The sequence below is a fragment of the Mytilus californianus genome, unplaced genomic scaffold (genome assembly GCF_021869535.1).
Source record: "Mytilus californianus isolate M0D057914Y unplaced genomic scaffold, xbMytCali1.0.p SCAF_8, whole genome shotgun sequence".
In the NCBI taxonomy this organism is placed as follows: Eukaryota; Metazoa; Mollusca; class Bivalvia; order Mytilida; family Mytilidae; genus Mytilus; species Mytilus californianus.
The window spans coordinates 40,390,669-40,407,751 of NW_026262734.1; the positions used below are offsets into that span (position 1 = coordinate 40,390,669).

Sequence of the window (17,083 nt, forward strand, 5' to 3'; positions counted from 1 at the left end):
AACGCATTTCTCCAATTCCAAAAGTATACATCATTGTCTATCATATGTCCCTGATTATAAAAGATTGGTTTGTCGGTGGTCAAGCTAGGACTACCAGGGTTATAATCAGATGACGAATGACATGTGTACCTTACGTCTGGTGGAGTCTGCATCAGGGCAGGTAATGCTGACATGGTTAACCTGTGTTCTTCATCCATAACGGGGGGAAATAAAATAAATGCACGAAATACACTTATAATTTATTTATTTTTCTGTATTAATAGTTCTACTCGCTTTACAAAAGCGGGCGGTATATAGTAATTGGGAGTCGTACATCTTTTATACGATTACACTTTTGTATCCGCAAATGCTCCCTAACAGACTTAAATAGTGCGTGATTTCTTTTAACAATAACGTTTAGATCTTGACGTTAATGATACATGTTGTAATTAAATATCACGTTGGCGATTTTTTTCAAAATATCAGCTTATAATCTATTCTTAATGAAATATAAAAATATCTCGTTTTAAATGATGTGTCATGTGTTTGATTAAGATTCGGATCCATTTAATATTCGTGTTCATTCAAATATCTTTACAAGCAAAGAGCATTTAAGTCAAAAATGATGTAATATAGTTTTATTTGATAACATATATTAATTACTTTATTTCTAAAGAAATAAAAAAAAAAGTCATCGTTTAAAAAACTTGTTTGACTTACATTCAATCTAAAATTCGGTTAACAGACATCCGTGTTCTTTAAAAGACAACCTGAGTGCTTTAAGAATATGGGGGGGGGGTTATGCTTGGAAATTCTTTATTTTATTGAAAAATGTAATGCATGTACAAAAATTATGTTTAATGCAACTTAAGTTAATTTTATTTTTTTTTAAACAAGGAAACGATGCAAAGGGGCATTTAGAACCCATAAGTCAAAGAAAAAAGACTCCACCATGGTCAAAAGAAAAACGACGAAAATACAAAGTCCACAAAAACTCCACAAAGAAACATAGAGTTCATTATGACGATAAAAAAGAATCAACTGATTTTGACGAATCATGGTATATGTTTTCCAATTATAACGGTAAAGTTTAAATAATTGAGACCTCTGACAAATAAGGATAATTTGACAAACCACAATATAAATTGAATCAAGTTGTCGTTAATGATAGTCGAAAATTAACATTTTGTGCCTGACGGTAAAAGGCATTTCAACCATCTTGAAAGATTTCTAGGATCACTTATTAAAACACGGGCCAGTATATGTAAAGACGAATATATATCTGCTTTATATTTTCATTGCATTGAAAGATAATTGTCGTTTTATTTTTCTAATTGATCTCGTTAGAAAAACATCATAGGAGTTAGTCTTTGTTTTGAACCGACGGTTTATATTTACACTTTGAAACGACCCAAGATTTAAATGCTACCTGTAAGTGTAATTGTAATCCTAATCGTAGGTGTATGACAGTTTCCGCAAATGTCTATTATTCGTTGTTCGTCGCCAGTTTCAAATGTCCCTGGTGATATTCACAAAGCATTCAAAAATGCATTTCCACTAAGCACATTGCATTACAGTTTCCATTTTCTGTATGTAATGCATAAATAAATGCATATTGTGGAAAAAGATGATGATGATGATGGATGGCTGCTTAATTTCCAGCGGCAAATTAATATGCATATTCAGGACGAAAACATGTCAATGTTATATGAATATTAACCCTGCTTTGTACCCAGACCGACATGCTGAGCCGGATTTTTAACGTGCTAGTTCACAAGGTAACAGTCCGCAGGAAGACATGTCACCTTACCCGGACACATTATTCTGACTCCGAGCCGACCAGTATTTGATCTTACTCCTTAATACTGCGTACTTAGCGGAGAAGCAGCAAATACCAATTTTAAAGTCTTTGGTTTGACACGGCCGGAGTTCGAACCCACGACCTCCCGCACTCGAGGCGAACACGCTACCACGAGACGGAGGCGATTTCGGAAAAAGAAGAAGGACGTGAAAAATACAGCTACCCACCAAACAAAATCCTCGTCCTTTGGTCTTTGGAGGATAGATGTCTCATTGGCAATCAAACCACATAACCTTATTTTCATGTGAATAACGAAAAATAAATATCTAAAAATCCATTTACGACATTCATCGGTGAAAAATTGTCCAAACCAAAATGAAAATCTTAGACTATTTTGTAAAGGTTGGGAGCTATCTCCTTTTATCCACCATTATAATCTTTTCATTTATATGTTGAGTCGTTCATGATGGTATGGATGGGGTTCTTCATTTCTGTATTCTTTAATTTTTTAGGCCATTTTGTTCTATTCTCGACATTTTAGCCTATTACTCTCTATTTTGCCCTTTATTCTGCACGGCTTTGTGCCCATTATTCACTATTCTGTAAACCCCATCGAGACCATCGTTCATTTGAATAAATTCAACTGAAAACATTGAAAAAAATCAACAACTTGCAGAACGATGAACATAAAATATCTGCCATTTCTTATATTTTTTCAATGTTTATAAAAATGTCTACCATATTGCATAACATGTGGGATATATTTGAACTTAATGTACTCATCAATATATTGTTATATGAAGTAACACATGACATAAGAGTACCGGACGTATTACGTGCAATTTGCACATTCATAGTATTTGCCTTGTTCTGTGAGTCATGTCTTATTCTATAGTGAGAAAATTCACATTTAAAACATATCATATAAATCATGAATCATCGTAAATATTATAAACGTCGGGATTAGAGATTTCGAGAAAGTAGTTTACACCAGCCACATTTCTATGTTCCTGCGCCCAGTCGTGAACGTAATTTTCTAAATTGAATTGTTTCATATTTTTCATGTCGGAACCTTTTATAGCCGACTATACGGTATGGGTTTTTCTCATTGTTGAAGGCCGTGCGGTTGCCTATAATTGCTTACATCCACTTCATTTGAACTTTGGTGGATAGTTTTCTCATTGGCAATCATACCACATCTCCTTATTTTTATATTTATTTTAGTAGTTGTCGTACGTCCTATCTTAGATTTATCCGGTAATTGTGTTTAATTCATACACAACTTCACAACTGTTACTAGCTTGGGACGATTTAGGGCTTGAAATATCGTATAGACACATAAATCATGTCTATTGAGGAAGACTGTATGTTACCCTCTAGATGACTGTGTGTTACTTGTCTTCGGGTTGCTGTCCAATTTATGTGTATACCCTTTTATTGAAATTGAAATTATAAGAATGCATATCTCCTAAAACTTCATAAAATCTTTCCGATTTTTTAACAATTTTTTGGTTATTTTTTTAAAATTTATGATTTTTTTTATTTATTATATATTTGTGCAGGGGATGGTGCATGTAAAACATACCAAAATCCTATTAAATGTAAAGCGTACTATCAATACAAATATTTTGTCTAAGTTCAAGGGTGTTTACCTATTGAAAGAAATCTACATAAACAAAAACATAAACTTATTTCTAAATGGGTATTTATCTACCATCCTCAGTTTGTCTGTAAGTATACAATACGTTAATTAAATGTTGTTTGTGATCTCGTAAACATTTTGATTATTATCTATAATCTACTTAAAAATTACCGACGTCTCTTTTATATAATTTTATTTGTAAAGCAACATATACGTCCTGTGATAAGACGACGGTCTCTTTTGATATAACGTAAGAAAAGGGTCCCCTCTCTTAAGAAGTATCGAACACATTGTTTGTACTGAAATATATTTCATAATGGCTAGGAAAATGTCGTCCTCTGAAATCAGAACCATGTAAAGATCTTTGTTTTATGTAATATGATAATATCTTTACATTGTGGAACACGATATATTGTTTTATAACTTGTTTTAAAATGTAGGGGGTTGTACTAAATAAAAAAACCATATACCGGCATGACTGGTATATATGAAAAAGTAAAAATAACAAAAATACCGAACTCCAAGGAAAACAACTGTTCAATTCCTGACTTGGTACAGGCATTTCCTTAAGTAGAAAAGTATAAGAAAAGTAGGTACCAAACAGGCCATACCTATCATTCAATGATTATTGTGTATGGCGAACAAGTAAACGAATAAAATAGTGATACTGCAAATAATACATTTTTCCTACAAAAGGTGAATTTAATACAAGTACTGGCAAGTTTATATGCTTATCATAAAAGCGACAGCAAAATCGCTGCTGAAATATTGAATGGAGAGATGTACATAAAATACCTGCAATTTCTTATGATGTGATTAATATTCAACGAAATTTCTTCCGCATTGCATAACATTTGTAAAAAAAAAATTCTTAGTCAACATTAAATTGGTTTTTAAGACTACTTTCAGTTGTAGTCATTTTTAGAGTGATCTTCCTATCAGCTTGGTGTTTCCATACACAGAGTTTTACATATTTAACATTGCTCGACATAATAGTGTACGAGCGTTATTTCTATATCGAATTGTCTAATTTGTCTTACTAGTATTATATCGGTCATCATTATACCTTTATAACATTTTGTACGCCATAACGATTTTGCAAGAAAGAGAAAATATGTCAAACAATTGGTTAAAGGTACTCACTGTACCGTTTATATTCAAGTTACAAAAACATAATGACTGTGACAGTTTTAAATAGCGTAGAAATTTTCATTTAAGTTATGCTATAAACTATAAACTGATACTCTACAAGAGCGATCTAACCGTACCTAATTATATATCTGGTTGCAAAAAAAAATGTAATTCGTAATTTAAACTGATGCAGAATAAATGAGAAAACACGGTTTTTTAAATCTATTTTCAACTGAATTTAATAGCAATTATTGTGAATGGTATTCCGATAGGCTTAGTGTCTCCATACAAGGCGTTGCATATTTATTCCATCTATTCCAATTTATGGGCAGTATAATATAGACCTGCGATAAGTTTCCACCATATACGCTCCAGCCAAACATTGAGAAGCCATAATATTAACACGTTTGAGGCCGTTAAAACCAAACGGAACCAAACAGAAAAGTAAAACCGCCTAGGGTTAAAGTTAGTCCGAGAAAGTTGCAACTTTAACTTTAGTACAATTACTTTATTTATAAAATGAAAATTTGGTTAAAATGTATAATTATTGTTTGTTTTTTTTTATTATTTGTTCGTCATTTAGAGTAAAATAACTAAAAAGTTTAATTATACAAGTTGTAATGAAACATTTGTTTAATTTGGTGGACGCATTATTTTTAAACTCACAATGAATATTTTTTAATGAATGAATGAATGAATGAATTCATGCTTTTAGAGATGACAGAATAGGCTACTTCATCAGTAAAGTTATGTATTCTTGTGTGATGTTTCTTCCTGAAAAATCCTTTGATTAATTACATGCAAAACCAGCGTCGCAAGACCTCAATACAATACAGAAAGTATCGTTTCCTTTAAATTATACTGTCATTTACTCCATTTGCAAACGTTATGGCATATTCATGAGAGTATATTAATTTTGATTCTGTACAACATGACTATACATGATTGAAGTGAACTAACTTTTAATGACAGATGAATATAGACTCGAAGGTAATACAAAAGCACTTTATCTCATTACAGCGTACGATTAACATAGATGTTGTTCTATCTTTATCTTATCTTTTCCCTTAGAGACTTTTTTTACATCGATCTATGGTCTATTTATATCAAATTTAAAAAATGGAATACACGACATGCATGAAAACTGGAATGAATATTTCTTTCGTAGATGGTTAAAATCTGAGATTTTTATGCCTTCGACTAGCTAGTACGAGCTAGTACATTTTGTAAATATAGTAAATATTTTGCATTGACGAGAAAGAACGAATTTCACACATTGAACAGTCAATCTCTTTTATAACAGAAAACAGATAACTGATAACCTGTTGAACCTCTATGTCAAATATAATAATAATTCCTTTTTAAACTGCACAATACATCATATATTTAAAAGCATATTACTTACAAAGTTCGTATAAAATTACAAAAAAAATTTATACCGTACATGCCTTGCATTACAACAAAAAATATCTAGACAACTCTTTATTCTTGTAAGCCATAAAACTAAACTGGAGTTTGTAATACGGTCCTGTAGCCTTCAAAGTTTCTATTATTGACACATTCTTCTTATGGTGTTGTGTTTGTCTATTTTTAACCATAAGGTAAATAAATATACTCTATTTTTCGGTACAGGTCTCTTTAACCAATTTTACATTTGTACTTCTCATACCAATTCTTAATTTTTGACATGGGACCTGACTTCTTACCTTACACTTTCTCTCGTCATGTAAAAACAAGACGCAATACATTTTGTACTTATTTATCTCATTACCTCAAGTGACTTTTTATCGGAGTGACGGATGGTAAGCTTAAAATGTGGTTGGTATATGCAGTAGATTACAGATTTTGTACATAGTGATTAAATGTTATCATAATATGATACCATGTGCATAAAACCTTTTTGTTAAACAATGTTCAGAATATTACGGGTTCATTGATTGATGTATAAACATATAGATTTTTACGTATCAAATATACTATAATAACTTATTTATCAGGCTAAAGTGTCTACAATTTCAATGCATGCATTACGATTTATTAATGATTTCTTTTAATTTAGCATTTTGTAAAGTTAGCATTTATATGTACTGATTGTAATGGATTTTCATGTTTAGAATGTCTCATGATGATGACAACACTGATCAATAAGCAATAATAAGGCGTCTGACCGAATGCAAGGCCTTGAAATCGCCATCACATTCTAATCAATAATCGATATGTGTGTAAAATATTTTTGTACAACTGCTAATTTTATCACCGTGATATTCCTATAATTTACAGCACACTTGCTATTATTATTAGAACGTGATAAAAAAAAACTCCTTCGTACAGTCCGTCGTAAAAGCACGTGTTTATATAGCCGTATAATAGTTCAATATATTAACAACAACTACGGTGTTATAATAATGTTTACAAGATATTATCTCAGTAAGGTATAAAATTCGTTTGAACATTAAATGCAAAACATGGATTTACCTGCTATATGTAATGCAAAGCAAAATATATATGTTATTTATAAAAGTCAATAGTTATTAAAGAAAATAAATAAAAATAAAATATCGAACTTAAAAAAGACTTACCTTTGTTTCAAAATGGAATACAATAGGAAGAAGAATAATTGGTACTATAAACACAATAAGGAAATTTTTCCATTTTGTAATCCCTTTAAAAAAAGCCTGTTTTGGCATCCCCATTTTTATACAGGTAAAGTGAAAATAAGTTTCCTGCACATGCGGTTTAAGTAGTCAATACTCGGTTAAGGTCACATGAAATAACACAAATCTTAAGCATGAATTCGCTAAAAATAATAAATGTGATGTGTATCACGTCTGTGTAAAGGGGATAATTTCAAAGTACAGTACATTATTGATTGAATTTTCTTCTGCAATCAGTGTGGATGTATCAGCAGACAAATAGTTATAGGTAAAATGTATTTGCAAGGAGATGACAATCTTTATTATATAATACGTAGAATTAAAGTGTTTTTGAAAAGTTTTATATGTTATTTTATTTGAAATGACATTTTATTAGTCCGGAAACCAGTTAAGTGGGAAAATATTTTTAATGTCCTGTTGAAAACATATATGATAAATAATAAACATTATATTTTTAAATATAAAAGCATGGCCTTATATGTCTTTTTTTTATCCCCTTCTGTATTACAAAATGTCTTTGCTGTTATTTAGAACTGCTTGTAATGTGATCATCCGAGTTTTGATTTTTTTTTTAACCACAAAACCTATATTTTTTTCTTATATATTGTATCTTAGTGGATGTCACAAATAATATATAAAATCACTGTAGTCGTTCATAAGCAACAATAGTCCATCAACGCTGTCAATTGATACAAAGGCTAATAAACTCTTTTTCACCATCAAAAAGTATAAATATACGCATAAGAAAATCTCGCATACTTTTTCCGTGTCGTAAACCGTTAAATTGGGAGATTTTTTATGCGACACTTTGTGGCATTGACAAGTACGAACGATTGTAAATTCAAAAACAATCAATCCCTGTAAAAACAGAAAATAAATATCCGATTAGATCGAATTGTTTGACATAAGATAACAATATGTTTACCACATTTTCAACAAACAAAACAAACATTGCTGCAACGTTCACCATGAGTTAGTCTAAACAGCTAGTTTCTGCAAATAGAAAATATACAAGTCCGATCTTTTACTTCATGTTACAAATTGGTACATAATTTTTCTTTCACGAAATACTTCAAAGAAAGGTGACTGAGCGATCGCAACTATTTCATGGAAGGTGAACGAGCAATCACAACTGACTGAGCAATCGCAGCTATTTCATGAAAAGTGACTGAGCAATCACAACTATTTCATGAAAGGTGACTGAGCAATCTCTGCTATTTCATAGAAAGGTGACTGAGCAATCGCAACTATTTCATGAAAGGTGACTGAGCAATCGCAGCTTTTTCATGAAAGGTGACTGAGCAATCGCAACTATTTCATGAAATACAAATTACAAGTAATGTCTGTGTTGTACCTTTTTATATAACTGGCACTATAATAGTAAGGGAAAAAGTAACAAAAATACCGAACTCCAAGGAAAATTCAAAACGGAAAGTCCTTTATAAAATGGCAAAATTAAAAGCTCAAACACATCAAACGATTGGAAAACAACTGCCATATTCCTGACTTGGTACAGACATTTTCTTATGTAGAAAATGGTGGATTAAACCTAGTTTTATAGCTAGCTAAACCTCTCACTCGTATGACAGTCGCATAGAATTCCATTATATGTAAAGCATTGTGTGAGCAAAACAAACAGACATAATAGGTAAAAATGTCAAAAATTGGGTTACAGCAGTCAACATAGTGTTATTGTATAAAGGGAAGGTGAACCTGACTTTACCACAATTGTTATAAAGACATTTCATGTCTCCTAAAATCCTATTTTTCCGATTAATATTTCACAAAATTCCAGCAGGATTTTCACAAAGAATGTATGATTTATCATAATCGGGTCCACGTTCGTTCAGTTTTTTTTTTTAATGAAGATTATTTCAAACAGAAGAGTTGCTCAGTTAAAGATTTGACATGGCAGAGGTAAAACTCATCATTTCTATGGTCCTTATAAAAAAATAATTGTGTCACATGTATGTGCCATTCGGCGAAAAATGTAATCCGTCCGGTCTGTTCGAGTGTAAACTTGGTACAGAGTTAAGTGAAAGGGAAAAGTGGCAAACCGAGGGTCGAGACAAGTGTTTCGATGTTTAAACCATGGGAACTCGTTTAAGAGAAAGAAGAAAAAATCAAGATAAAAGACCCGCGGGAATCACAAGAACTGTATGCATCGACGGACTAAGCGTCTTCTGCCATGCGTCATCTCGTCAATACACGATGTTTATACAAATGGAGAGACCAAAATCCGAGGAGTCACAGGAACAACAGAAATAGCGAACCAGGGTGTGTTGACATGAATAGTGTCTCCTGCTACAGCTCTTAAATTCTGAAAACTGCCGAGTAAAACGTGTATTGGGTAATGTCAATGGTGTATGCATGATGTAATGGTGTACGGTGTGCTGGTCTGGTCAGTAAAGGGTCCGCAGTAACAAACCATGGGTTATTTGTATATTTTTATTATTACAAATTATTTATTTCATTTACTTTAATAGTATAGATGTTAATCAATTACATCAAAACTACTCATGTAATACTTTGTTTAATCTATATTTATTTTACGTAAGTGGAAATTATACAACATAAAAGGACTTTATACGCTCATCACCCGAATTTAGATAGCTATAGGGATTAAACCACAATCGGCAAAACATGTGTCTGTTAAGACACTGAGACACCGTATCGATTAGATAATTGTGATGGTGGCCGTTAAACATGCTTACTGTCGATTTGAAACCTGCTTTTTCTGTAACGCACTAAAAAAATTATTTGTTATAAGCACATCCTTGTTAACGACGGGTTAACTCGAACATGCACGCGTAAAACATTTTAGCTATCAAGATGTATAAACGCCCTACGAAGGGAACGAGGGTAATTTACTACTAAGAAAGGTGTGTCAATTTCAAGAATGAGATCTACAAATAAAACTTATCCTCTGCCTTCGATAATTTCTTTAACCTATGTGAGATGCAAAAATACACTGACATGTGGGTTATTGAGTAACATGGTATTTTGATAAATTTAAACTATGATTTTATCCGACAGGAATTTGCGACTTGGATGATTTGATTAATAATTTGTGAATGGTTCTATTTTCATCCTTTTCAAAATGCTTACTATTTAGAGCATGTCAAAAGTAGGTTCCAACACAAACTGCACTCATCTTCAAGGGATTGTTGCTATCAACACCTGCAACGTTCTTCATCACAAAGAGGTAACATCTAAAATTCCTATTTATTTTCAAAATCAGTCTGTTCCTATTGTATCCTACAATTACACCAAAACCATTGAATCTAAATTATTTAACTATAGGCAAGCATTGCAGAACCTTGATTTAGAAAAATACATAAAAAAAACCTCCAACATGTGGCTGTTCCCACTCGCCTTATATCTACAGCCCCACTGCCTATGTTATCACTGGGGATCTGAACATCTCCGAAAGGTGATATCTCATGGTCTTAAGTTCAGAGATCCCAACACATCAATTGGATCCATAACTTCCAATTAATTATGGATTCCATTGAGGACTACTCCGGAGCATGGGATAAACGAGAAGAAGTTGAACTGGACACATTGTCAGAATGGGTCAAAACAATTAGGTCTCTGATAAAACGTCGTATTCATAAGTTGAAAAACTGTGTGAATGATCGACCAAAGTCCGTTTTCAGAGACAAAGAAGCTGTCAAATGTCTATCATCTATTCACGATAACTAGATTGTTGTTCCTGCGGACAAATCTTCAAATAATATTGTGTTTGTATGTAAATCGTACCACTATAAGTGTCTTGTAAATTGATTTTTCAACCTTGTATACCACCATTCCCCATGTGAAATTGATAAATCATCCAATAGAAATAATCCACAATGCTTTTTAATATAAAAATGGCAGCATACGCTCTAAATTTATTGCTTTGGGATACCATACGGCATATGTTGTTAATAGTGATCAAAAAGGTTAAACATGCTACACAGAGAAACAAGTGGTCAGTGTGCTGGAGTTTCTCATTGACAACACATTTGTTGACGTTGGACGTAGACTTTTTCAGCAAGTTGTCGGCATTCCTATGGGAACGAATAGTGCACCTCTCCTTGTCGACCTCTTCTTATTTTCATATGAGTCGGAATTCCTTCAGACACCTGTCAAAAGCAAGAAATTCAAAGAAGCCCTATCGTTTAATTTCACATTCAGGTATATTGATAATGTTCTTTCCATTAACAATCCAAACTTTTCTGATTGGGTTCCATTAATATATCCTCCAGAACTAGAAATTAAAGAACCAACCGACACGGCTTCCTCCGCCTCGTTTTTAGATGATACCTCGAATTTGTCATAAGCGGTCATCTCAATACCAGAAATTATGACAAGCGAGACGATTTTAATTTAGAAATTATAAATTTTCCCTACCTTAGCAGCAATATACCAACTTCACCTGCATATGAGATATACATTTCCCAACTCATTCGGTATTCAAGAGCTTGCAGCTGCTACTCAGACTTTATAAAACGTCACCAGTGTCTGAGCAGAAAGTTGATGAGCCAAGGTTATGTCAAAGAACGTCTCGTCCTTTTTCTTAAAAAGTTCATTGGAAGATACCAAGACCTTGTTGATAAATATTCCGTATCAACTTCACAAATAATACATGATAGTCTTGAAGTATAGATTCTAGGTACTGACGTTGTTTATCATCTTAATTACGTGTTAAAGTTTCCCCTTTTTTGTCCTTGTATTTTTTTAACCTTTACTGTTTAGTCCATTTTTGATTATATACTTATGACGTGGCTCGGTACTTATACATCCTGCCATTGTGTTATTGCGCTAATCCTATGATCAATTTTGAATTCTTGCCTTTCATTTTTGCTTATGTACTTTGTCTATATGCCATTTTGTGTTTCTTTATTGAAACAGTTATTTGTTTTGATCGTGATTAGGATTCTATTACAATGTTGACTGCTGTACCCCAACTTTTGACGTTTTTACCTATAATGTCTGTTTGTTTTGTTGTCAATATAATGGAAATCAATGCCACTGTCATACAAATGAGAGATTTATCTAGCTATAAAACCAGGTTTAATCCACCATTTTCTACATAAGGAAATCCCTATACCAAATCAGGAATATGACAGTTGATTTCAAATCGTAAGATGTGTTTGAACTTTTGATTTTCCCATTTTATAAAGGACTTTCCGTTTTGAATTTCCCTTGGAGTTCGGTATTGTTGTTATTTTACTTTTTTCTTCAAATGTCATGTTCGCCTTGTAAATTGGTATTTGAATGTTTTTAAATGAATTGTACACACACAAACATGCATCAAAAATAATTTCCTGTAAAATTTGATTTTAATATTTTACAGTAAGTTGATTGTAACATTCATGCAATTTTCTTGAAATAGTTATCTGTAATTTGTAAAAACTGTATATTCAAGGAAAATGTCTACAAATTACTACCCACATTTTAGCCGGTTTCGTATTTCCGTATAACACATGTATAAAAAAAGATTTTGTTTATGTTTTGTAAGCTCTTTTAGTATTTTGTAATGTGACTTACGATGCTGTTTGTTCTTCTTTTATCATCATTTAAAGTCATTTTCCTGTATTGTTATTGTTACTGTCCAGTTATGGTTCATTCGGTTCTCTTTTTGTCACTGCTATTTAATGTACCATCTCTTCAATCAGCTTTTATTAAGTGAATATTTTTCAGCTCGTGTTATTGTTTCCGTATCTGAAATTACAAAATTGAAACAATTGATATACTATCTAACATCAGGTTTAACCCACAATTTTCTTCGGAAAATGTCTGTACTATTTCGGGAATATGACAGTTCTTTACCATTTGTTCTAATGGTTTATATAGTCAAAAGTTTGATTGACCCGATTTGTGGACTTACTCCGTTTTGAATTTACCTTGGAGTTTGGTATTTTTGTTAATAATTCTTTTTTTCTCATTCACCAATCACATATTTTCAAGTTGCGCAAAACACCTTGCGGTATTTGCAAATAGTTGATAGCATAATCAAGTTATTATATCGGGAGTTCGTATTATTCCGCGCTCGAAGTTCAGTTTTAGCAATTAATTTCCTAAAATCATTAATTTCTATGAAACCTCAGATCTGTATATTGAAAAATGATAATTCGGACATCAGTACAGTCCCATACAGTGAGATTTACTTGCTTACATCCACGTCATTTGGGCTATGGTAGAGAGTTGTCTCAGTGGCAATACCACATCTTATTTTTATATTTATCATTTGGCGAGTAGTACCCTTATGGGTTTTAAAAGCCAAAATCACTGACAAATCTTATGACAATCAAGGTAACATAGACTGTTGCTTATATTTTAACTCACAGCACATCAAAAAGACGGAAACATCATTTGATTATTTTGCACTTTATAATTATGAGAATAGTCTACCAGTAGCAACATTAAAGCACTGGCAGGTAGTCAATCAAAGTAAAACAAACAAATTTTGTTGCGTTTGATGAGCATTTCTTGATTTCATGTATAATGAACCTTCGCTGTAAAATATTTATTAGAGCATAAACAACTGTATAGAGCCTAAAAGTATTCGAATAGTATGTTGAAAGATATGTAGAATTCATTGCAGCCAATGCTTTGCCAAAATGTGTTAAATGAGAATGCTTTTATCAAAATTCACTAATCGTTTTTCTCAGATGTTAGTGCATGCAATATGCACAATATAATTCAATGATCGCATGACAGTACACATGCACTCTAATGTCAATACGAATGAGCTATACGTTATCAAAACAGAGCTTCATTAAATCAGTAAAATAAATGCTTATTTGATATGTATCTTTGAGTAGTATTAAATGTTTATCATGATAAATTTTATTAATGATCAATGGACATTACTTTAGCTTTAGGTATGTCACATGAGAGAACACTATCATTGATTGAAGTATTGGCTTCATATGTGATCACACAGTTGAACTACTAATGGAAAAGTTAAGATATGAACAGAAAATTTGCTATGCCAACAATAGACTCTAGTTGAAGTAATTAGTACAGTCAAGGCTTCTTTATATCCTCCATTTAAGAGGGGTCGAATTCAGCGTTTTTATTCAGATTTGACAAGTTTACATTTTTGTTCATTCAACGGAAACGGGGCGCATAATCTATACATTCTAATTTTTTTTTCTAGCGAAAGAAATTTACGTAAAAAATTAAATACAACTGGATTCGCTTTAAAGATTGATAACTTATTGAAAAACTAACCAACTAAGTTAACTAAAAACAGATTTACTTCTGTTATCCCATTATATATTAGAGTTAACTAACACGGGGCTACTATGACCGATGTTAGTTAAAGCGATATAAAGCTCTATAGATATTATGTTTTCTGTATACTAATACTCGTCTTAAAATAAAGGTTTTGAACTTTGAGCTACTTAGTAGCTAGCTAGTTTTGGGACTGTTATTACACATGTGTGTATGTTACAATTGTCTCAGGCGATAAATTAAGGCAACAATAGTTTACCGATGGTCAAATCTCGACTAAATATAACTTAATTGATTGTATGCGAAGTATCTGAATAGTACGGTATTTACCACAGCGGATGAGTCTGAAAATTGACAGAAAGACTGAACCTGGCTTACTTAGTTATTGTTCAGTCATTTTAGACCTGCTAAGATTCAAATGACTGTTTAAGTTCAAAATAGAGTAACTAGTGTCTGAATTACAGAATATGATATTGTACAATTAACTTACATCTAATGTTTGATGATTTGTCTGCATAAAAGTACATGCGAACTTTCTTGGCATTATTCACAATGTCATATCGTTATAAGAATAGGGTGTTTCATTACAATCAATGAATAAGAAGTTTTAATTTGTCTTGTATTATATCTTAATTCTGATTTTAATTATGGCATAATATTTTTGCCAGTGCTTGTTATATACTAGTAATGTGCAAAGAGTATATATATGTTAAGCAATGTTGATGAAGAAATTGTATACTATTTACAATGACGTTTGGTTGATTGTTGTTGATAGTCGTATAAACCGTATTAAAATCTACGGCGGTTTCGTGAACATATATATTTGTACATATTATGGAGTCAATCCTATTATATAAAAAATAACTTTACAACTGATTTACTCAGGCTACTTTACTTTGAGATATGTTTATCTGTAAATCGCTCCGAACTGTCGAGTAGTATAAAGACACTGACAAATATCTGCTTTAAACATCAAACATGTAAAGGACAAAGTAATCTAAGATATAACTAATAGAAAAGAAATAATATCAAAAATGAATATGGGGTATCCATCCATGACACAAAATCAGTATGTGTACAGCAAAACACAAAAAGCAAAAGGAACAGCGCTTTTATTGCTGCTCTTCATCTCAAAGTCACAGTGAGGCCTTAAACACGGAGCAAACAAAACCCACTCTAACCTTACTGCAAGTTTGAGACGGCTCCAAAGATAACCGCTGACACGGTAACTGACGACAGACAAAATAACATGAGACGAGTTTTAACTATTTTTGTCCTGTCTCATCACAACCTATCCCTCATTTTTATACCGATATCTATGGAAGAACAAAATACAGAACAATGTACAATGACAATCAATTAATTGAAAACACATATATGATCTTAAGTGTATGCCTGTTTTTTTTTTTCTTCAAATGGTGACAAAGACATGATTTCTACAAAAAAATGTGTTCTTTGTGAGTCCAAATTTTTTAATAAAATCTAAACGACATCCCCCCCCCCCCCCCATTCGTGATGGTGACTGATTTTGATGTGGATGTTTCAACTTTACCGTTATGAAGCGTCGGTTCTGTATCATATGTGTCAACAGCAACGCTATCGATGTAAAATTCTAATAGGAATCACAGGTTATTGCATTGCGAAGTTTTACCATACACTTATGGTGTAACCTCAATCAGACGTTCTCATTTTGAAACACATAGATCGTATGTTGGCTACTTGCATATGGCGCAAAATAGTTTATGCATATTTAGCGTTTTTGTAGAAGAATTGTAGATCAAGATACTTAGCAAATTCTGGATCATGAAGAGTACATAGGTCACATATTCTATCGATACTTACAACTTGTCGTTGCAAAAGATCATATTTTCCTTTGACGTCTTTACACTGAATCCATTGGATGTTTTGATGTGTACGGATTGCATGAAATTTCATTTATCGAAACATCATTTTTCTGTTAGTTGTTATTGGCTTTGAACAAGCTTTCAATAAGTCCCAAATCAGTAGCCTGTAATTTAGTGATCGTCGTTTGTTGCTGTATATAATAATTTCGTTTTCGTTAATTGTTTTGAAAATAATTCAGGCCGTTAGTTTTCCCGTTTGAATTGTTTTAGATTCGTCATGTCGGGGCCTTCCATAGCTTTCTATGAAGTATTGGTTTTGCGCATTCTTTAAGGCTGCATCCTGACCAAAATTTTGCTTACTGTTTCATCATTTGGTCTCTGCTAAAAGCTGATTCATTGGCAATAAAACACATTCTGTTATTTTCATAAATATTATTTTAGTTAAAGGATCGGAACAACAAGTTGAACCTTGATGGAAACTTGGTTGTGTTAGGAGCACACACCTGCAGTCAGGATATTGTGACCATGAATACTACTATCGCACCAACTCAGTTTAGAAACGATAAAATTCTATGGCATATGGTATATAACTACATTGTCAATTGGAAATCTGAACCTGTAGTGGTATGATTGTCGAAGAGACAACTATCCACCAGGCACCAAATGACGAAGATGTAAGCAATTATAGGTCGCCGTACCATCTTCAAAATAAAACGAAGCCATGCCGTATATACTTTTACATAATAATTTATGATATCTGCTATGTAAGACCCGGCATGACAAAATGTGAAGAATTCAAAAAGAG

General features: G+C 32.4%; 1 protein-coding gene across 3 annotated transcripts in view; it reads right to left on the reverse strand.

Moving 5' to 3' along the window:
• LOC127712519 (Na(+)/citrate cotransporter-like) overlaps window positions 1-7,447 on the reverse strand; it is a 99,031-nt gene extending 91,584 nt beyond the window's left edge. Inside the window, exon 1 of one of the 3 annotated variants that reach the window (XM_052219000.1) lies at window positions 7,133-7,447. In XM_052219000.1, the coding sequence (XP_052074960.1) occupies window positions 7,133-7,246 (114 nt within the window). In that variant the 5' untranslated portion in view covers window positions 7,247-7,447. The remainder of the gene's footprint in view (window positions 1-7,132) is intronic. The other 2 variants (XM_052219003.1, XM_052219002.1) reach the window with 2 other exon arrangements.
• Between the last annotated feature and the right edge of the window lie 9,636 nt (window positions 7,448-17,083).